Below are 17,784 nucleotides of genomic sequence, written 5' to 3' on the forward strand. Positions count from 1 at the left end.
CGTGGGTTCAGTTTGTTGAAATCTTTACTTAGTATGTACTAAGTTGATCTTCTGTATATAAAGATAATTGAAAATCAATCTTGATGAAGAATGAGATGGGAGAGGGAGTGGGAGATGAGATGGTTGAGGGTGGGAGGGAGGTTATGAGGGGAAAAGCCACTATAATCCAAAAGTTGTACTTTGGAAATTTATATTTATTAAATAAAAGTTAAAAGAAGACATAGGTCAGGTAATAGGAATGGAAACCAAATATGTATTTCACAAAATCATAAGTAGCTTCACTGCCTTTGAGGTAAATCTCAGTGTTTGTTGTAGACCCGTGTTACATTGCCCCTCTGAGAGTAAGCTAGCGGTAACAGGATCTGATGGGGGTGGGGGGGATCCTGGAGAAAACATTTCTCTCCACAGCCCAGACAACAGTTGCACACTCTTCTGGCTGGAATCCTTACAAAGCAACCCAGTATAATAGTTAAAAATAGAATGGCAACTATTTTGATTATTTGCCTTTTTTTCTGTTTTTGATACAAAATGTTGCTAGTATCAATCAAATTCTAACCTTTTCAAGTTTTTCACTTTATATCTTGTCCAACTTTCTACCTCCCCTCATTCTTTACTCACTCCCAGGATTGCTCACATGTTTATTTCCAAAATTAAACTTTTTTTCCTTCATTTCAAGTTGGTGTTTTATTTAGTTTTTTGAGATAACATATTTTTAAAATTATTATATAGTTAAAAACTTAATGGCACTACTAAATAAAGAGTACAACAAATAAAAAGTAAAAAGATCATCATCAAGCAGCAAAATAGGCATGGGCTATAAACAGTAATCTGATGAAAAAGTGTTCAACTTCACTCATATAAAGTAAATTCTAAAACAGTAACATATCATTAAAACTACAGTAGTATATAATTCTTACCAATTTGTTTGACAAATATTTAAAACAAACTTTTACAAAACACTGTATTTGAAGCAAAACTGACCCATGGACATTCTTTTCTTTTCTTTTCTTTTTTTTTTTTTTTTTTGATAAATTTTTGACTGAACATGCTGATATATAAATAATTCATGGTGCAGGCATTTGGGTGAGCAGCTTTTGTTTCCATTTGGGATGCCCACATGCCATATTGGAGAGCTTGATTTGAGGCCTGCTCCTTTGCTCCCATACAGCTTCTTGGTAATACACTCCTGGGGGGCAGCAAATTATGGCTCAGGTACTGGGGTCCCTACCATCCACATGAGTTCTGGACTCCTGAATTTATCCTGGTCCATTCCTGGCTGTTGTGGATATTTGAAGAGTAAACCAGCAGATGGATGATCTGTTTCTGTTTGTGTGTCTGTCTATCTGTGTGTGTGTGTTTGTGTGTGTGTGTTTACCTTCAAATAAGAAGATGAAAATAAAGGAATAAAAATTTTTTAAAAGAATTTATGTTCCTCATTTTCATTGAAAGATTCAAGTTTGGACTCAAACAATAGAGGAAAATATTTTTGTCATTTTTCCCCACTGAGTTCAGGCATGAGACCAGAGGTGAAGCAGACCAGAAGGTTTCTGCGTGCTCTCGTTTTCATGATTTTTTTTAGTGGGTAAACACAACTGCAAATTGTAAGTGGTATTGTGTGGGTACAGGTCATGTGTTATAATTTGAAAGTGTTGCCTAAAACAGGATCACAGCAGCACATTTTTAGAGGTGACTAATGGTTTTCTTCTCTATCTGTTCCAGCCACACCAGCTACCCTTGGCAGAGCATCCAAGAGTCTGCAAAGAGTTCATCCAGGCCTGGGGACAAGTAAGAATTCCAATCTATTTGCTACCTTCAGTGACATTTTCCATGATTTAGTGTAATTCATACCACTATACCATCTCTTTTTAATTTCGAATATTGGTAACTGAAAGAGTGGTTGAATTGAAATTTTACAAACAAGCAAGAATATATTTTTTCAAGATTTGCTTTTTAGCTTCTTTGCAAGGCTGCTTCTTTATCTTTCTATTTCACTTATTCCTAAAGGCTAAGCTAGGCCAAATTAATGGAGAAAAAACAAGACATGATTTATCATGGATTAGCACTCATTCAACTTAAGAAATTACCTCTTTTACAAATTCTCTTTAAGTTATTGTTATTTTGAATTATTTACTTAGTGATTACACTAGCAACCAAGTTTCCTTATGCTTCACAATTCTGCCTTCATGTAAGCTAACTCTCTCCTTAAAATGATCCTATGGATCCCCCCGCCCCCATCGTGTGGCAGTCTCTTCTTCAAACTTCAGTTCAAATACCAGCTCTTGGGAAGCCTCTCCAAGCCCTCTAACCCAGCAGTCCTCCTGCCTTCTGTGCTTCCTTTACCTCCGGACGTTTTAGTGTACAAGTGTATGTTTAAAAAAAAAAAAATTTGTTGCAAAAACTTTTGAAATCCATGCATATGAGCCGGCGCTGTGGCTCACTAGGCTAATCCTCTGCCTTGCGGTGCCGGCACACAGGTTCTAGTCCCGGTCAGGGCACCAGATTCTGTCCCGGTTGCTCCTCTTCCAGTCCAGCTCTCTGCTGTGGCCTGGGAGTGCAGTGGAGGATGGCCCAAGTGCTTGGGCCCTGCACCCGCATGGGAGACCAGGAGAAGCACCTGGCTCCTGGCTTCGGATCAGTGCGGTGCGCCGGCCACAGTGCGCCGCCAGAGTGACCATTGGGGAGTGAACCAATGGAAAAAAGGAAGACCTTTCTCTCTGTCTCTCTCTCTCTCTCACTGTCCATTCTGCCTGTCAAAAAAAAAAAAAAAAAAGAAAGAAAAGAAAAGAAATCCATGCATATGAAGTGTCTTCAAAAAGTTCGTGGAAATTCATATAAAAAAACTAGGCATATATTTTTTAAAGATTTACTTATTTGTTTGAGAGGCAGAGTTTCAGAGAGGCAGAGACAGAGAGAGAGAGAGAGAGAGAGAGAGAGGTCTTCCATCCTCTAGTTCACTCCACAGGTGACTGCAAGGGCCGGAACTGTGCAGATCCGAAGCTAGGAGCCAGGAGCTTCTTCCAGGTCTCCCACTCTGGTGCAGGTGCCCAAGGGCTTGGGCCATCTTCTGCTTTTTTAGGTCATAGCAGAGAGCTGGATCAGAAATAGAGCAGCTGAGACTTGAACTGGTGCCCATATGGGATGCCGATCCTGCAGGCGGCAGCTTTTACCCACTACGCCACAGCACCAGCCCCAAAACTATATATACATTTCAAAAATTTTTGCACAAAAATATATTTTTCCAAAGAAACCATTTATTTAATGAGCACAAATTTCATAAGTACAACTTTAGGAATATAGTGCTTCTTCCCATCATATCCACCTTCCCACCCCCACTCCCACCCTCTCCTGTTCCCAGTCCCATTCTCCATTAAGGAAAAAAAAAAAGACTGTTCCTTTTCAGTCAAGACAAGGGCTGTTCAAGTCACTACTTCTCAAAGTGTCAATTTTCCTTCTACAGATTTTCTTTTAGGTGCTCTATTAGTTATCAGAGGTCAGGGAGAACATACGGTATTTGTCCCGTTGAGACTGGCTTATTTCACTAAGTATGATGTTTTCCAGATTCATCCTTTTTGTTGCAAATGATCAGATTTCATTTTTTCGCTGCTGGGTAATATTCCATAGTATACATATCCCATAAATTCTTTATCCAGTCTTCAGTTGACAGTCGTTTAGGTTGATTCCATGCCTTAGCTATTATGAATTGAACTGCAATAAACTTGGGGCTGCAGATAACTTTTTTATTTGCTGATGTCATTTCCCTTGGGTAAATTCCTAGGAGTGGGATGGCTGGGTAATATGGTAGGTCTATATTCAGATTAAAGAGGTATCTCCAAACTGATTTCCATAGTGGTTTTACCAATTTACATTCCCACCAACAGTGGATTAGGGTCCCTTTTTCCACACATCCTCACCAGCATCTGTTGTTTGTTGATTTCTATATGAAAGCCATTCTAATTGGGGCGAGGTGAAACCTCATTGTGGTTTTGATTTGCATTTCCCAGATAGCTAGTGATCCTGAGCATTTTTTCATGTGTCTGTTGGCCATTTGGATTTCCTCTTTTGAAAAATGTCTGCTTAAGCCCTTGGCCCATTTCTTAACTGAATTGTTTGTTTTGTTGTTGTAGTTTCTTGATCTCTTTGTAAATTCTGGTTATTAATTCTTTATTAGTTGCAATGTTTTCAAATAAAGTCTCCCATTCTGTCTGTTGCCTCTACACTTTGCTGAGTGCTTCTTTGGCCGTACAGAAGCATCTCAATTTGATTTCATCCCACTTGTTGGTTTTGGCTTTGATTTCCTGTGACTTTGGGGTATTTCCAAGAACTCTTTGTGCCAATGTCTTACAAGAACCCATATGTTGGGTCACTTGATAGTGTCCTGTAGATTCCCAGCAGTGATTTTTAGTTTCTAATTTCTTCTTGTGTTTGCTCTGGCTGTGTAATTTCCTGTGCTTTTTCTTCTAAATTGTATATTCTTTCTTCTGCTTTACCAATTCTGTTGTTAAGGCTTTCCACTGTATTTTTTATTTGTTCTATTTAATTCTTAATTTCCAAGATTTCATTTTAATTTCTCTTTAAGATCTCAATTTTGTAGGGAATGGATTTTATTAGTTCATGCATTTGCTTCTGATTACTTCTAAGTAATCCTATGATCAATGTTTTGAATTCCATTTCTGACATCTCTTCAGTCTCATCATCTTCACAGTCTAGTATTGAGGTATTATATTCTTTTGGAGGTGTCACGTTGTCTTCCGTGTTCTTATTCCTTGGATTGGTGCATTTGTTATTCTGCATTTGTGGGTTACTCATTGGTTTCTTCTTTTATTTTTTGCTGTAGCAGCTTTCATCTTTGGGCTATGTCTGATTGGATTAGTGGAGTGTCTGCTTTCAGGGAATACCAAGGGGCTTGTTGTTGGAGTGTTCAGTGCTCCAGTGTGACGGGCACATCTGAGGTGACATACCATGGTTAGAGTGGTAAATCTCCTTTTTTTTTTTTTTTTTTTTTAAGCAGAGGGTAGTTTCTTTTTTTCTGTAGGTTTAGACTCAGCTGATCTCTCATCAAAGGAGACCAGTGCCTAGGCGCTAGCCCCAGTGAGTATATTATTTATCTACTCAGTATAAGTTCAGATTCTCCAGCAGTGTCTCTTCCAACAGGTAATCACGGAGCCCTGATTGTGTGGAGAATTTCATAGTGACTGCCCAAAGTCCCAGCCACATGCTGATTCCTCCCACACAGCCTCAGTGTTTTCACAATCCTGGCACCCCTGTCTATTCTCCCGACCAGACTCAGGAGTCTCCGCTTTGCTGATTGCTAGGTGTGCACATGAGCTGGTGCAGCTCTTGTATATATCCAAAATAGTGCCTGCTCTCTGTCAACTTGTTACAGGACACCTTTGCAGAATGAACAGGGAGAGAAAAAATATGCTCCCCCTTTGTTTTATTTTTTCTTCTCTAGTTTGGCAGGTACACTATCCCCCAGAGGAATCCAAGCCAGATTCTCTCTAGTCTCTTCCTGTACCTTTTTCACCAATGGCTTGTGCTGCTGAAGTCTGGTCTCACCTTGCTCTCCAGTGCTGGGGCAGAGGCTCTTGGCTGGTGGGGTCTTCAGTTGTGCGCCTTTTCACCCTCCACATAGGTCCACTGTGCTCCTCCAATTTACGTAGAGTTTCCTCTTCTGTTTTCTCCCCAGCTCTTTCCCCTAAATATATCTCTTTAAGATTTAGCCTATTATTTATTTAAAAGGCAGAGTTACAGTGCAAGAGGGAGAGGAAGATGGAGAGACATTGTCCATCTGCTGGTTCACTCCTCAAATGACTGCAAATGGCTAGGGGTGGGCCAGGCCAAAACTAGGATCCCAAAATCCCATCTGGGTCTCCGATGTGAGTAACAGATATCCAAGTACTTAGACCATTTTCCACTGTTTTCTAGGCATACCAGCAGGTAGCTAAATGGGAAGTGGAGCAGCCAGGACTTGAACCAATGCTCAAATGGGATGTGAATGTTGCAAGCAGTTGTTGCAGCCCTCTGTGCAATGTTGCAACCCTCTGCACCAAAATGCCAGCCCCAATGTGTCATTTTTAATGGCTTATCTATTTATTTATATGAAAGAATGACAAAGAAAGGGAGAGACAGAAGGAGACAGATCTCTCATCCCCTTGTTTACTCCCTAAATGACTTCAATAGCTGGGGCTGGGCCAAGTAGAAGACAGAAGCCAGGAATTCCATCCTGGTCTCCCACATGGGTGGCAGGGGCCTAAGTACGTGGACCACCTTCTGCTGTCTTCCCAGGCACATTAGCAAGGAGCTAGAACAGAAGTTGAGCAGCTGGAACTCAATATTGGATGCCAACATTGGCTTAACCCGCTGTGCCACAATACCAGCCCCAAGAACTTTTGGAAGTATCCTTGAATATGTTAGAACTGTGCATAGAACTCAATGGATTGTGTGTACTTCATGAATTAATTAATGAATTAATTATAGTGAGCTTGAAATGCAAAGCCCATGTTTTATGCTTCTTCTAAACCTCTCGCATCACCTAAAGAAACCTAGTCACATAGGTGGTGTGTTTTGCATCAGTTTAAGTATATATTAGAATCTGCATTATGCAATAAAAGGAAGACAGTGTACCTAATTGGGTTTAAGCTATCACTGTTTTATTTTATGATTCTGGTGTCATAGAGCTATAATTTGGATTTTATGACTAAAAAGCAGGAAAAAATTACTAATGTGAGATTTAAACTTCATTTCCTTGGAGATGACCCAAAAGGAGGGCTGGTACTGTTTTAAAGCAATGTCATCCACTTGTCAGTTGTGCCAGACCACAAACACTTTACAACCCTCCTGTTTTAGAAACATTTGACATGATAATCTGTTCCCTAATTAACACCAGGTGTTGAAAAAGGGGGTGGACGTTTGGTTATGTTTTGGTTTTCTAGCCAGCATATTCCAAAACCTTCATTGAAAGATGGTGTAACCTATTGTTACTTTCTGCAAGGAAATGAGAATCCGTTAAGAATGTTTTATTACTAGTGCATGTTTGACTTTGGAACCATCCTCCACCTATAAACTTAATCCATTGACCTCTGTTTTCTCCTAATGTGGCAGCCTGATTTCTCCAAGCCATTTTCTTTGTCAGGATCTGAGGAGCCTAACCATTGTGCCTTGTGGAAATAAAGCCTCTTAGGCAGGGTGGATGTACCAAACCGCTTCCTTCCAGTCATCGGACATATGTTGACTTCCTGTCTGTGTTAAGAGACCTAGCTAATTAGCATTCATATATGGAAAGTCATATAGCAACTGCCCTCCCCACAAGAGGAAAGTCTCTATCTTTCCAGTGTCTCATTTTCAAAAATTACTTCTGTTTTAGGAAGGGTTAGATAAAGTGCTTAAGTCAAGAATGTGTCTGTATCAGTGGGCACCTGCCATAGGGCATGTTTTTGAACTCTAGATGTGACAAATACTTAAGTATCCACATTGCCTCACTGTGTCACTATGAACACTGCCACTGTATTACAGATAGTTAACTCTCTGTTGTACATCCAGAACTTAGCTCTGCATGCTTAGGGTGAAAGAGTAAGGTTAAAAATTGTTATATCTATGTATGCTGATTGACCGCTTATTTATAGTTTTCTGTATATTTTAAAGATTTTAAAAGAAAAAAAGGAAAGACAGACTATGATGTCTTGACATCAAAGGAATTCACTCTCCCTAAGGAATCAACTGTGCACATGTGTTCAAAATAAAATGTCCTGAGAATACATAATTACAATTTATATTTTCCTATGTGCACTTTGGTAAATTCTCAGACCCAAAGCAAAACACAATTGGAGGAGCTGTGAAATAGAAATCTCAGACAAAACTGATCAAACTTAAATGAGATAAATACCATTACCTTTGTCCAAACTGCCATTACATTATACTTGGATAACTGCAAACTCTTTTGTAACTCTTCTCTCCTTCGCTATCTCTCCTTCCTGGGATCCATCTTTCTCTACCAATTATAATTTCTTCATGCTCTAAGTAACAGTATGTCATTATTGCCATCCTCAATTTGTAACTGAAGTCACAAACTCTGGGGTCGGCATTGTGGCACAGCAGATTAAACAAGCCAAGGCTTGGGACAGACTGCCAGCTCAAATCCTGGCTGTTCTGCTTCCAGTCCAGATCTTCACTAATGTGCTTGGGAAGGCAGAGGAGGATGACTCCAGTGTGTGGGCCCCTGTCACCCACATGGGAAATCTTGATAGAGTTCCAGACTCCTGGAACTTCGTCTGGACTGGCCCTGGCTATTGAGGGTGTTTAGGGAGGGAGGCACTGGATGGAAGATCTCTCTCTCGCTCTCACTCTTTTCAAATGAATAAATACATACATACAAACATACATAAATCCATAAATCTTTTCTAATGTTGCAAACTCTTCCCGAGGCACTAAAAATCACTACCCATAGTCTGCCCTTGGCCTTCAAATCTGGACTACTTGGGACTCCCCAGACACACTGTGCTTTCCCTCCTCCAGGACACTGCTCATGTCATCCCATCCGCCAGAACTGTTCTCCCTCCACCCTACCATGCATTCTGTAAATACAAACCCTGCCCATGCTTTAAGGTTCTAGACTTGAAGTAACCTCTCCCTTCTCCATACTTTCCTATGAGAGAAGTCCTGCTATGTAGTACCACTTGTGTTAGCTTGGTATGCCAGCTACAACACAGAACCATATACTGGTTACCTAAAATAGTAGAAGTGTATTTTCTCAAAGGTCTGGAAGCTAGAGTGTGAGACCAAGGTGTTGACAGCATAGATTTCTTCTGAGCTCTCTCTCTCTCCTTGGCTTGTAGATGTCTGTCTTCTTCCCATGTCTTCCCATGGGCTTCCCTCTGTGTGTCTGTATTCTAATCTCTTCTTATGAAGATGATAATTTTATTTAATGACCTATTTAAAGACTCTCTCCAAATAGTCACATTCTAAGGTGCTGGTGTTTAGAATTTCAACACATGAATTTTGGATACAATAAAATTCAGCCCATATATCATTCTTAGCAAATACATTAAATGTTCTGTGAACTCCATTTATTTGCATGTATCTCTTATCTTCCATTCTGGATTAGGAAGAGATGTGTTTTATTCAGAATATTGTAAGTAATAAATATGAATATTGTAAGTAATAAATATATTGTAAGTAAATGGAGTAAATGGAAGAATTATTAATAGCTTTCTCATTATCCACTCTTCTTCATACTTAGCAATTTCCACCAGCACCCTTTGTTATCACAGAGCCTCCTGGCTGCCTGAGGCCATTCATAGAGGATCAGATCTCCCTACCTGTGTTAGTTACACATTATTTTCCTAAGTGTTCCATTGCTGAAAAGACTTATAGGAATACGAAGTGGTTTTTAGTAATAGGAAAGCTTCATTACAGACAAAGGATATAGCACAGGGTTCGTACATGTTGACCAGGGTGTTGATATCTTAAGGACAGGGTTTACCGTCCTCCCACTGTGATCGCACAGAACATACTTTCTCTCCAGACGTGGCACTGCAACCCATCAGCCTGCCAACCACATTGGTGTCAGGTAATCTAAGAAGCTGCTCATTGTGAGGTCTCTGATAGTAAGTTGGTCATATAGATTCAGTCTAGCTATGGTGTTAGCCATAGCTGTCACACCTCCAGCCTCCAAGGTAAACCAAAATTGTTCATGAGTCATAAATCCAATCACAATGAACAACACTAACAGGTTGATACATTCTGTCCTGAGACAACATCCAGATGTATGACCTCAGAATTTACTTCTACTTAATAAAGTCCCTAGCACTGACCAAGTATCATTAGTTCTGGAGAGAAGCGTTGTAGTAAAACCATATTAGCTAAGATTAACCCATGCTATACACAACTGAAAGAATTACCCCCTTGCTATAATCTCTTCCTTTCGTTGCTTATCAAAAATCTGTTCCATTTTCTTTCCTTTTTAGATGTTCCTTTTAAATTTTTATTTATTTATTTGAGAGGCAGAGAGACAGATGAGAACTCCTATCCACTGTTTCACTTCCCAAATGTCCGCAACAGTCAGGGAAGGGCAAGCCAGTAGCCAGGAACATAATCCTAGTCTCCTACAAAGGTGGCAGGAACCCAATTATTCAAGCTATCACTCCTGCCTTCCAGAGTCTGCCTTAGCAGGGAGCCAGAGCAGGGAATCAGAGCAGGAACTCCCATGTGGGACTCAGGTATCTTAACCGCTAAGTCAAAAGCCCACTCTCAAATCTGTCTCATTTTACAAATCTTCAGGGTTTTTCTTTCTGCTGGAAAATGGGTGTAATCCATGTGAACAGATGTTTTTGTGCTAATGAGTGCATGCTAACATACCTTGTACAGAGTAGCTTCTTAAGAAATATTTTCTGAGAAGGAAGGGTTATTTCTGGTAAGGAGCCCCATGCAGGCCTGTCAGTTCATGCACTTGGGTAGAGGCATACTCCATTGTGTGAAGGCCAGCCCAGAGTAACCCTGAGCAAACACACACTTAATATTAGGAGTTAGGGGCCAGTGCTGTGGCATAGCCGGTAAAGCTGCTGGTTCAAGTCCCGGCTGCTCAGTTTCTGACCCAGCTCTCTGCTATGGCCTGGGAAGGCAGTAGAAGGTGGCCCAAGTCCTTGAGCCCATGGACCCACATGGGAGGCCCAGAAGAAGCTTCTGGCTCCTGGTTTTGGATCGGTGCAGCTCCGGCCATTGCAGCCATCTGGGGAGTGAACTAGCGGATGGAAGACTCCTCTTTCTCTCTGTCTTCTCTGTCTCTCCTCTCTGTAACTCTGCCTTTCAAATAAATCAATAAATCTTCAAAAAAAATTAGAAGTTTACAATTTACATGTATATACAGGCAACTCTTTCTTGGAGTGATAAGGACGCTCCAAGTGGTTAGAATTCTTCTAGTGAAAAGCAAAAAAAATTCAGTATTTCCAAATCTGCAAGATGGCTCTGAGAGAGTGACATTGTTTTAAATTCTTTGTATATTTCCAATGATTTATTTATCCGTTTGATGAAGATTTGGGCTAAATATGGAAATTTATTAAACATAAGGAGATAAACTTTTAGATAACTACACATCTTTCTGAAGAGATATTCCCTCTTATTTTAAAGTCATTCCTTTTCTACTGAACTTTTAACATATTACTGTACAAGTGTAAATTTTGTGATCAATGGCATTTCTACCTCAAAATAAAATCTATATTCAATTGGAACAAAATGTTGAAGTTTCATTAATTGCCCTTTGGAGCATAAGCCAGCCTCAGGATTTATGAAACCAGGCATTCTAAACATAAACATTAATGACTGAGGTCAGAGTTAAACTTTGCAAGGATTCCAACATATTATATTATTTGGGCACAGAATATGAATTTCTTACATTTTTAGAAGTACAATAACAATTTTCTTCACAATTGTAAGTTACTTTCACTTCTCCATGAAAATGTTTTTGAGTCAAAAAATTTAATATAGTAAACTTCATTTCTTTTGTTCAGGTCCTTATACAATATCACCTGCCCTTATCTTCCTGATTTTAATTACTACCTCCTACTTTTTTCCTATCCCAAGCCATCGTAATCTCTGATTCCAAAATGATTCTTTCTATCTACTTCTGATCCAGCAAGACAGTCACATCCAATAGTTTCCCACTGTTTTCTAAAAAACGAACTCATCTCCCAGGAATTCAGGAAATTCTGCAACACAGATCTGCTGTCCTACTCTGGTGTGTCTTCCTGTGCCTTACACACCACCATATATGTGTCTCCTTCACCAGGGTATATCTATTATATATTCATTACGTCTGTTCCTGCTTACCCCTGCACCAGAAATTCCTACCATTTTCCCTCCCAATCTGAGGCAGTCCTTTATGGCATGTTTCAAGCACGACTTTAAGCACAAAGCTTTTCACAATTTCCCCAAAAGGACAAATTCTTCTGTGTTAGAATCTCTGTAGACCTTTCTCGCTTACTCGCAAGAAGAAATGTGATAGCATAACAGTTATAACATCAGCTTGTGGAGTAGACAACTTTAATTTTTGCCTCAGTTCTACAATTGACTTCCTTCATGAGCTTACTTAAATTTCATAACTTTTCTGTGCCAATTTTTCGTAATCTCAAGGTAGAGATGCTATACTACATCCCCCCTAAGAATGTTCTGAGAAATGTTAATGTTATTATATTTAATTAGAATAGCATCTGACCCCACTGTAAGCTTGCATAGTGTTTATTCTCTTGTGACTCTTATTTTATGTCAGTGAATATTAGATTTAACTCTATGAAACTTCCTATAGTCAACTGTATTTTGGATCATACAATCAACATGGTTCAACCTAATGTAGATATTCTCTTAAACTGTAATATCTTTAATGTTAGAGACTCTATTTTATAGATCTGTGTATCCCACAGTACCTGGCATATGTTGACTTAAATGAATTGCTGAATTTTACACATGCACAAAAAATTGCAAAGGAAACAGAAGCTGAGTTCTTCCCAATACCTTAAGTACTGTTTGGTAAAGTACTCTTTGCTATGCCATCCCCACTGATGTGGGAATGAATGTTGTAAATTTTGATCCAGGATCTTTCCTCCTGCAGAGATACAAATACTAAGTGGAGACTTGTATCATGAGCAAATAGGAAGAGAGTTTATTTGGTAGTGAGGGAATATATGTACAAGTGTGGCCACCTCACACTGAGAAATATCCAACAGGAATGAGCCAAAGAATTGCCCTTAAACTAGAGAGAATGAAAAAAAAAATGGTGCCTATAATTAAGATCTCCCAGAGGGTAACAGAAGTCCATGCAAGTTCCATAGTAGAAGTGTACACATGAGAATGGTACCTCTGAGAGTGTCCTGGGGTGGAAAGAGAAAACGGGAGTAGTACCTCTGAGGTCCATGGCAGAAAGAGAGCTTTCATCCCATTCCACCTCTTTTTGGAAAGGAAGGGGGCGATACCACATGGATATGCAGATAGTACGTGGTCTTGGTATGTGCACTGGTCCTGGATGTAACAGGTACATCCTGGGAAGGTGAGTGGATCAACTAACAGTTAAAGAGACAACAGCATTTTGCAGGAATACAAGAGTTCCAGCTCACCTAAACTTTAACTTCCTACCTATTTATCCCACATCACCATGGGGGAAGATAAAGGAGCTAAACTCATCCTTTTATCAAGAACCCACTTCCACAATAATGGTATTAATCTATTCAGGAGAATAGAACCCTCATATGTACCACAGTGCTTCCTCCATGCCTTTCAGCAATCATTTATTAAAGGAGAGAAATAAAGATTTACAGGATAGAAATGTATTTTGTCCATTACTGAGTATAAGTGCTTACAACCTTTCCCTAAACCCTTCCAAGGAACTGTAACTTCAGGTCATGTAAGTAGGATGCTGTAGGACAATGTCCTACAATGTAGGACATCTGATGGTGTTACTGACATATCTTGTTGGCACTTCAGCTGCCAAGGGAATACTAAGTAACCCTACTCCTGCCTGTGACCTATCACTATGCCTAAAAGATCTGAATGACCCTCTCAGTTTTCAACCTCCTTTTTCATCAGATGTTCCCAACCTTAAGTGCACATTAGCTGACAATACTGCCAGAAAAAGCACATCATAAAGGAAGAGTGACCTTGAAGGAATGGCATCTTAGAGTGAGTGTGTAGCATTTATTTGTCACAGAGAATTTGAGCTTCGGACATACATAAGAGAGTGCACTGGCATTGGGCTGACACTGAAGCTGACATTGGATTCTTGACAGGCTGTTTATAAACAATTCAGTAAATGATTCAGTAAGTAAACACAGATTCTTGTGATCTCTTTTAAAGGAATAGTGTTTATATTGGCTGAGGTCTCTTGTACCCAAGCTAGTGGTGAATCTTTAATGACTCACATAGAGTACTAATCTCCAGATAATGCCAAGCCTCTGAGGGATACTATTTATCTCCATTCCTTGCTCCTTTGAAATAGGAGGAAAGCAGATGGAATTATGCACTTTATACAAAGATAAGTGGAAGTACAAATGAGACAGCTTACCTGAGTCTCTTAACAAACCGACAAGAGAGTAAAGAAGATATTGTAAATGCAGTGCTTTGCAAGCAAAGTCAAGGGTGGATAATGCATAGATAGTGGTAACTGAAATTGCAATGTTCATTTATCTCAAAATACAGACTCGGTAGTGACATTTTTCCAGCCTGAAATACTCAGATATGACCACCATAAGTTTTATACATTTAGTGCTTTATTATGCAATACCTTGTTTTTACATGCAGTTGTTGGAAGGTAAGGATTCTTTGTAAGGTAAATGTTAGGTCTTAACTATTTCTTTATTCTCCTTCAACCCCCAACAATTTGCCGAGCCAGACTCAGCACTAGGCATGCAGTTACCACTTAATTTCCAAAAGACCTATTCCTCTCTCTTTCTGTTCGTGTGCTTAGGCCACCATGGGTGAAATCTCTGGAATGGAAGTCCCTTCTACTGGTGAACATATATTAAGATCTTCTATTTCTTTTGGAAACTGAGCCATAAGAAAATAGTTAGAAATCTGTTTATGGGCATAGGCCTCTAAAACCTTGATGTTAGTAGTGGGCAAATTTTTTAAAAAGTCTGAGGAGGATGATTAAGCATCTCCCTAAAAATTCTAGTATGCTATGTATTCCCTACATACCCATTCTAAGCAAGGTTTCTCTGCCAAAGAATCACACACATTTTTCAAGGATGAAATCCAAGACAAACATTCACCCTGGGTGACCCCAGTGGGTGGTGAACACTTTTTTGTGACTCTAGAAAGTTAAAGCATCGCAGAGTTGGTTGCCTTTGAAATCTTCTACCCTAGCCTACAACCCACTGGTTTTCTGCTTAGTCCCACAGCTTCAAAACCAACTCTGCAGTCACTGATCTCAGGTCAGCCTTTGCACATAGGAGCCTCCCACCAGGAGAGGACGTCTGAATCTGCCATTCCAGAAAGGCTCTTTGTCCACTCTGCTCCTTGTGATGAGCAGCTTTTCAGATAATGTACAGTCATGCACTGAAGAAAAATCTTGCATTTATTACATCAGTTTGCCCTGATCTTAATACAAATTAATCTGTATGCAGAGAAGACACACCGTACATGACATTTACAGAAAAAGATTTGTGGGTTTAACAAATAGCTCAAACAGATAGTGTTACATAGTAACTCAACTAATATTATACATCTTGGTATATATGTGCAATATGAAATAATATATACTTAAAACTAAAAATAATTCAAAATTATTATTTACTAAATAAAGAACTTAACCACTTACAAAATACAACTTTTGAAGAGCTTATAAGAATGTATGATTTATAGGAAATTTATTTGCATATAATTTATAATATGTGGTGCAAAATAAGCAACTTCTGTCATTTTTTTCTTTGCATCAAAATTATTTAAACTAGAGGTTGGCAAACTGGCCATCATACCAGATGCTTATTTTATAAATGAAGTTTTATTGTAACATAGCATTGCATATTTGTGTATGGCTGCTTTAGGGGTAAAATGACAGAATTGAATGGTGGAAACACAGATTGTAGGTCTACAAGCATACAATATTTATTATCAGGGCTTTTCAGAAAAAGAGTCCCAACCCCTATTCTAAACATAAAAAAAGGAGTATTTATGTAATATGATACTTTATGGAGCAAGTCAACAAGTACTGATTGCTATCTTTTAGTCTCTTATAGAAAATCATTTTCAACTTAGTAACTGACATTAGAGAACACACAAGATTCACTTTACAAGTTTAGTTAATATTCAACCTTTTTCAGTATGCTGAGTGAAATAAGCCAGTCCCAAAGGGACAAATATCACATGTTCTCCCTCATTGGCGACAACCAACCGAGCACCAAAAAGGAAACCAGTTAAAGTGAAATGGACACTATGAGAAACGGTGACTTGATCAGCCCTTGCCCTGACTGTTGATGAACAACTTAATACGCTATCCCTCTTAGTATTTTTTTTGTCTGCTCTACTTAATACTATTGATTTAATTCTGTAATTAATACACAGTTATTCTTAAGTGTTGAAACTTAACTGAAAAGTGATCCCTGTTAAATATAAGAGTGGGAATAAGAGAGGGAAGGGATGTACAATTTGGGACATGCTCAAGCTGACTTGACCCAAACGGTAGAGCTAGAAACATACCAGGGGATTCCAATTCAATCCCATCAAGGTGGCATGTACCAATGCCATCTCACTAGTCCAAGTGATCAATTTCTGTTCACAATTGATCATAATGATAGGACTAAGAATCAAAGAGATCACATAAACAAGACTAGTGTCTGAAAATACTAACCGATAAAACAAAAAAGGGAGAGAAGGATCCAACATGGGAAACGAGATACACAGCAGACTCATAGAGTGGCAGATGTCCTAAACAGCACTCTGGCCTCGGAATCAGCCCTTAGGGCATTCGGATCAGGCTGAAAAGCCCATGAGAGTATTTCAGGCATGGAAAGCCAAGACACTCTGGCAAAAAAAAAAAAAAAAACCTAAATGAAAGATCTCCACGAGTGAGACCCCAGTGGAAAGAACGGGTCATCAAAGAAGGAGGTACCTTTCTCTGAAGGGAAGAGAGAACTTCCACTTTGACTATGACCTTGTCTAAATACGATAAGAGTCGGTGAACTCAAAAGGCTTCCATAGCCTTGGCAACTCATGACAGGAGCCTAGGCTGATTACTGATGCCATAAACAAGAGTGTCAAATTGTTAAGTCAACAACAGGAGTCACTGTGCACTTATTCCTCATGTAGGATCTCTGTCCTTAATGTGCTGTACATTGTGATTTAATGCTATAACTAGTACTCAAACAGTATTTTTCACTTTGTGTTGCTATGTGGGTGCAAACTGATGAAATCTTTACTTAATATATACTAAACTGATCTTCTGTATATAAGAAAAATGAAAATTAATCTCGATGTGAATAGAAGGGGAGAAGGAGCGAGAAAGGGGAGGGTTGCCGGTGGGAGGGAGGTTATGGGGGGGGGGGGGAAGCCATTGTAATCCATAAGATGTGCTTTGGAAATTTATATTCATTAAATAAAAGTTTAAAAAAAATTCAACCTTTTTGAAATAAACTGGATTGTTAAGTGAGGATTAACTGTAACTGCTAATCAGTGTGGACAAATACATTTGTTATTACCTATGATACTCTAGAGAGTGAAAACTGAGTATCTATAAATATTTGGTTATGGATATAGAGGGAAATTATTTTCCACTGACTGAGATGTGTCATATTTACCTCATAAAGAGTCGGTACAACACATAGCTCCAGTTTGAGAGCAAACCTGGCTCTGGGGTTCATAGATTATAAACTGGCTGCTACCAATGAATTTATGGTGAAGAATAAAGACAAATAGCTCTCCTTTTAGCAAACTGTACAATGAAAGACTCATAAACCTGAAACCTCACAGCATCACTATTGATATATTTCCAGAGACCCATTAATGACTCCTTGAAGTATTCCCAATTGTCATTTCTGTCTTTGCTCTGGTAAATTAGCTTTTGATTTTTCATGCATTATGGAAAAATAGCCTTTAGGTTATCTTTCTTCTCTCCTAATGTTTTTTTAACAAATACAATTTTAAGACCCCAAATTTGAATTATTATGAAGGCAAATATTTGTAGCGAGGCCATCTGTGCTGTGTGAATGTGCACATGTGGCACTGTGCACCTGCCACCATGGAGCCCTGCCAGGCGACATTTACACAAGTCCTCAAAGGATGGAGATTCTTCTTTCTGTGAATTCCAAA

General features: G+C 39.2%; 1 protein-coding gene across 3 annotated transcripts in view; it reads left to right on the forward strand.

Moving 5' to 3' along the window:
• Positions 1–17,784, forward strand: part of GHR (growth hormone receptor) — a 293,787-nt gene that overhangs the window by 205,652 nt on the left and 70,351 nt on the right. For all 3 annotated transcript variants that reach the window (XM_062211743.1, XM_062211742.1, XM_062211744.1), the window contains one exon: positions 1,720–1,785. In XM_062211743.1, coding sequence (XP_062067727.1) covers positions 1,720–1,785 — 66 coding nt within the window. The remainder of the gene's footprint in view (positions 1–1,719; positions 1,786–17,784) is intronic.

This window comes from Lepus europaeus, chromosome 15, assembly GCF_033115175.1.
Source record: "Lepus europaeus isolate LE1 chromosome 15, mLepTim1.pri, whole genome shotgun sequence".
In the NCBI taxonomy this organism is placed as follows: domain Eukaryota; kingdom Metazoa; phylum Chordata; class Mammalia; order Lagomorpha; family Leporidae; genus Lepus; species Lepus europaeus.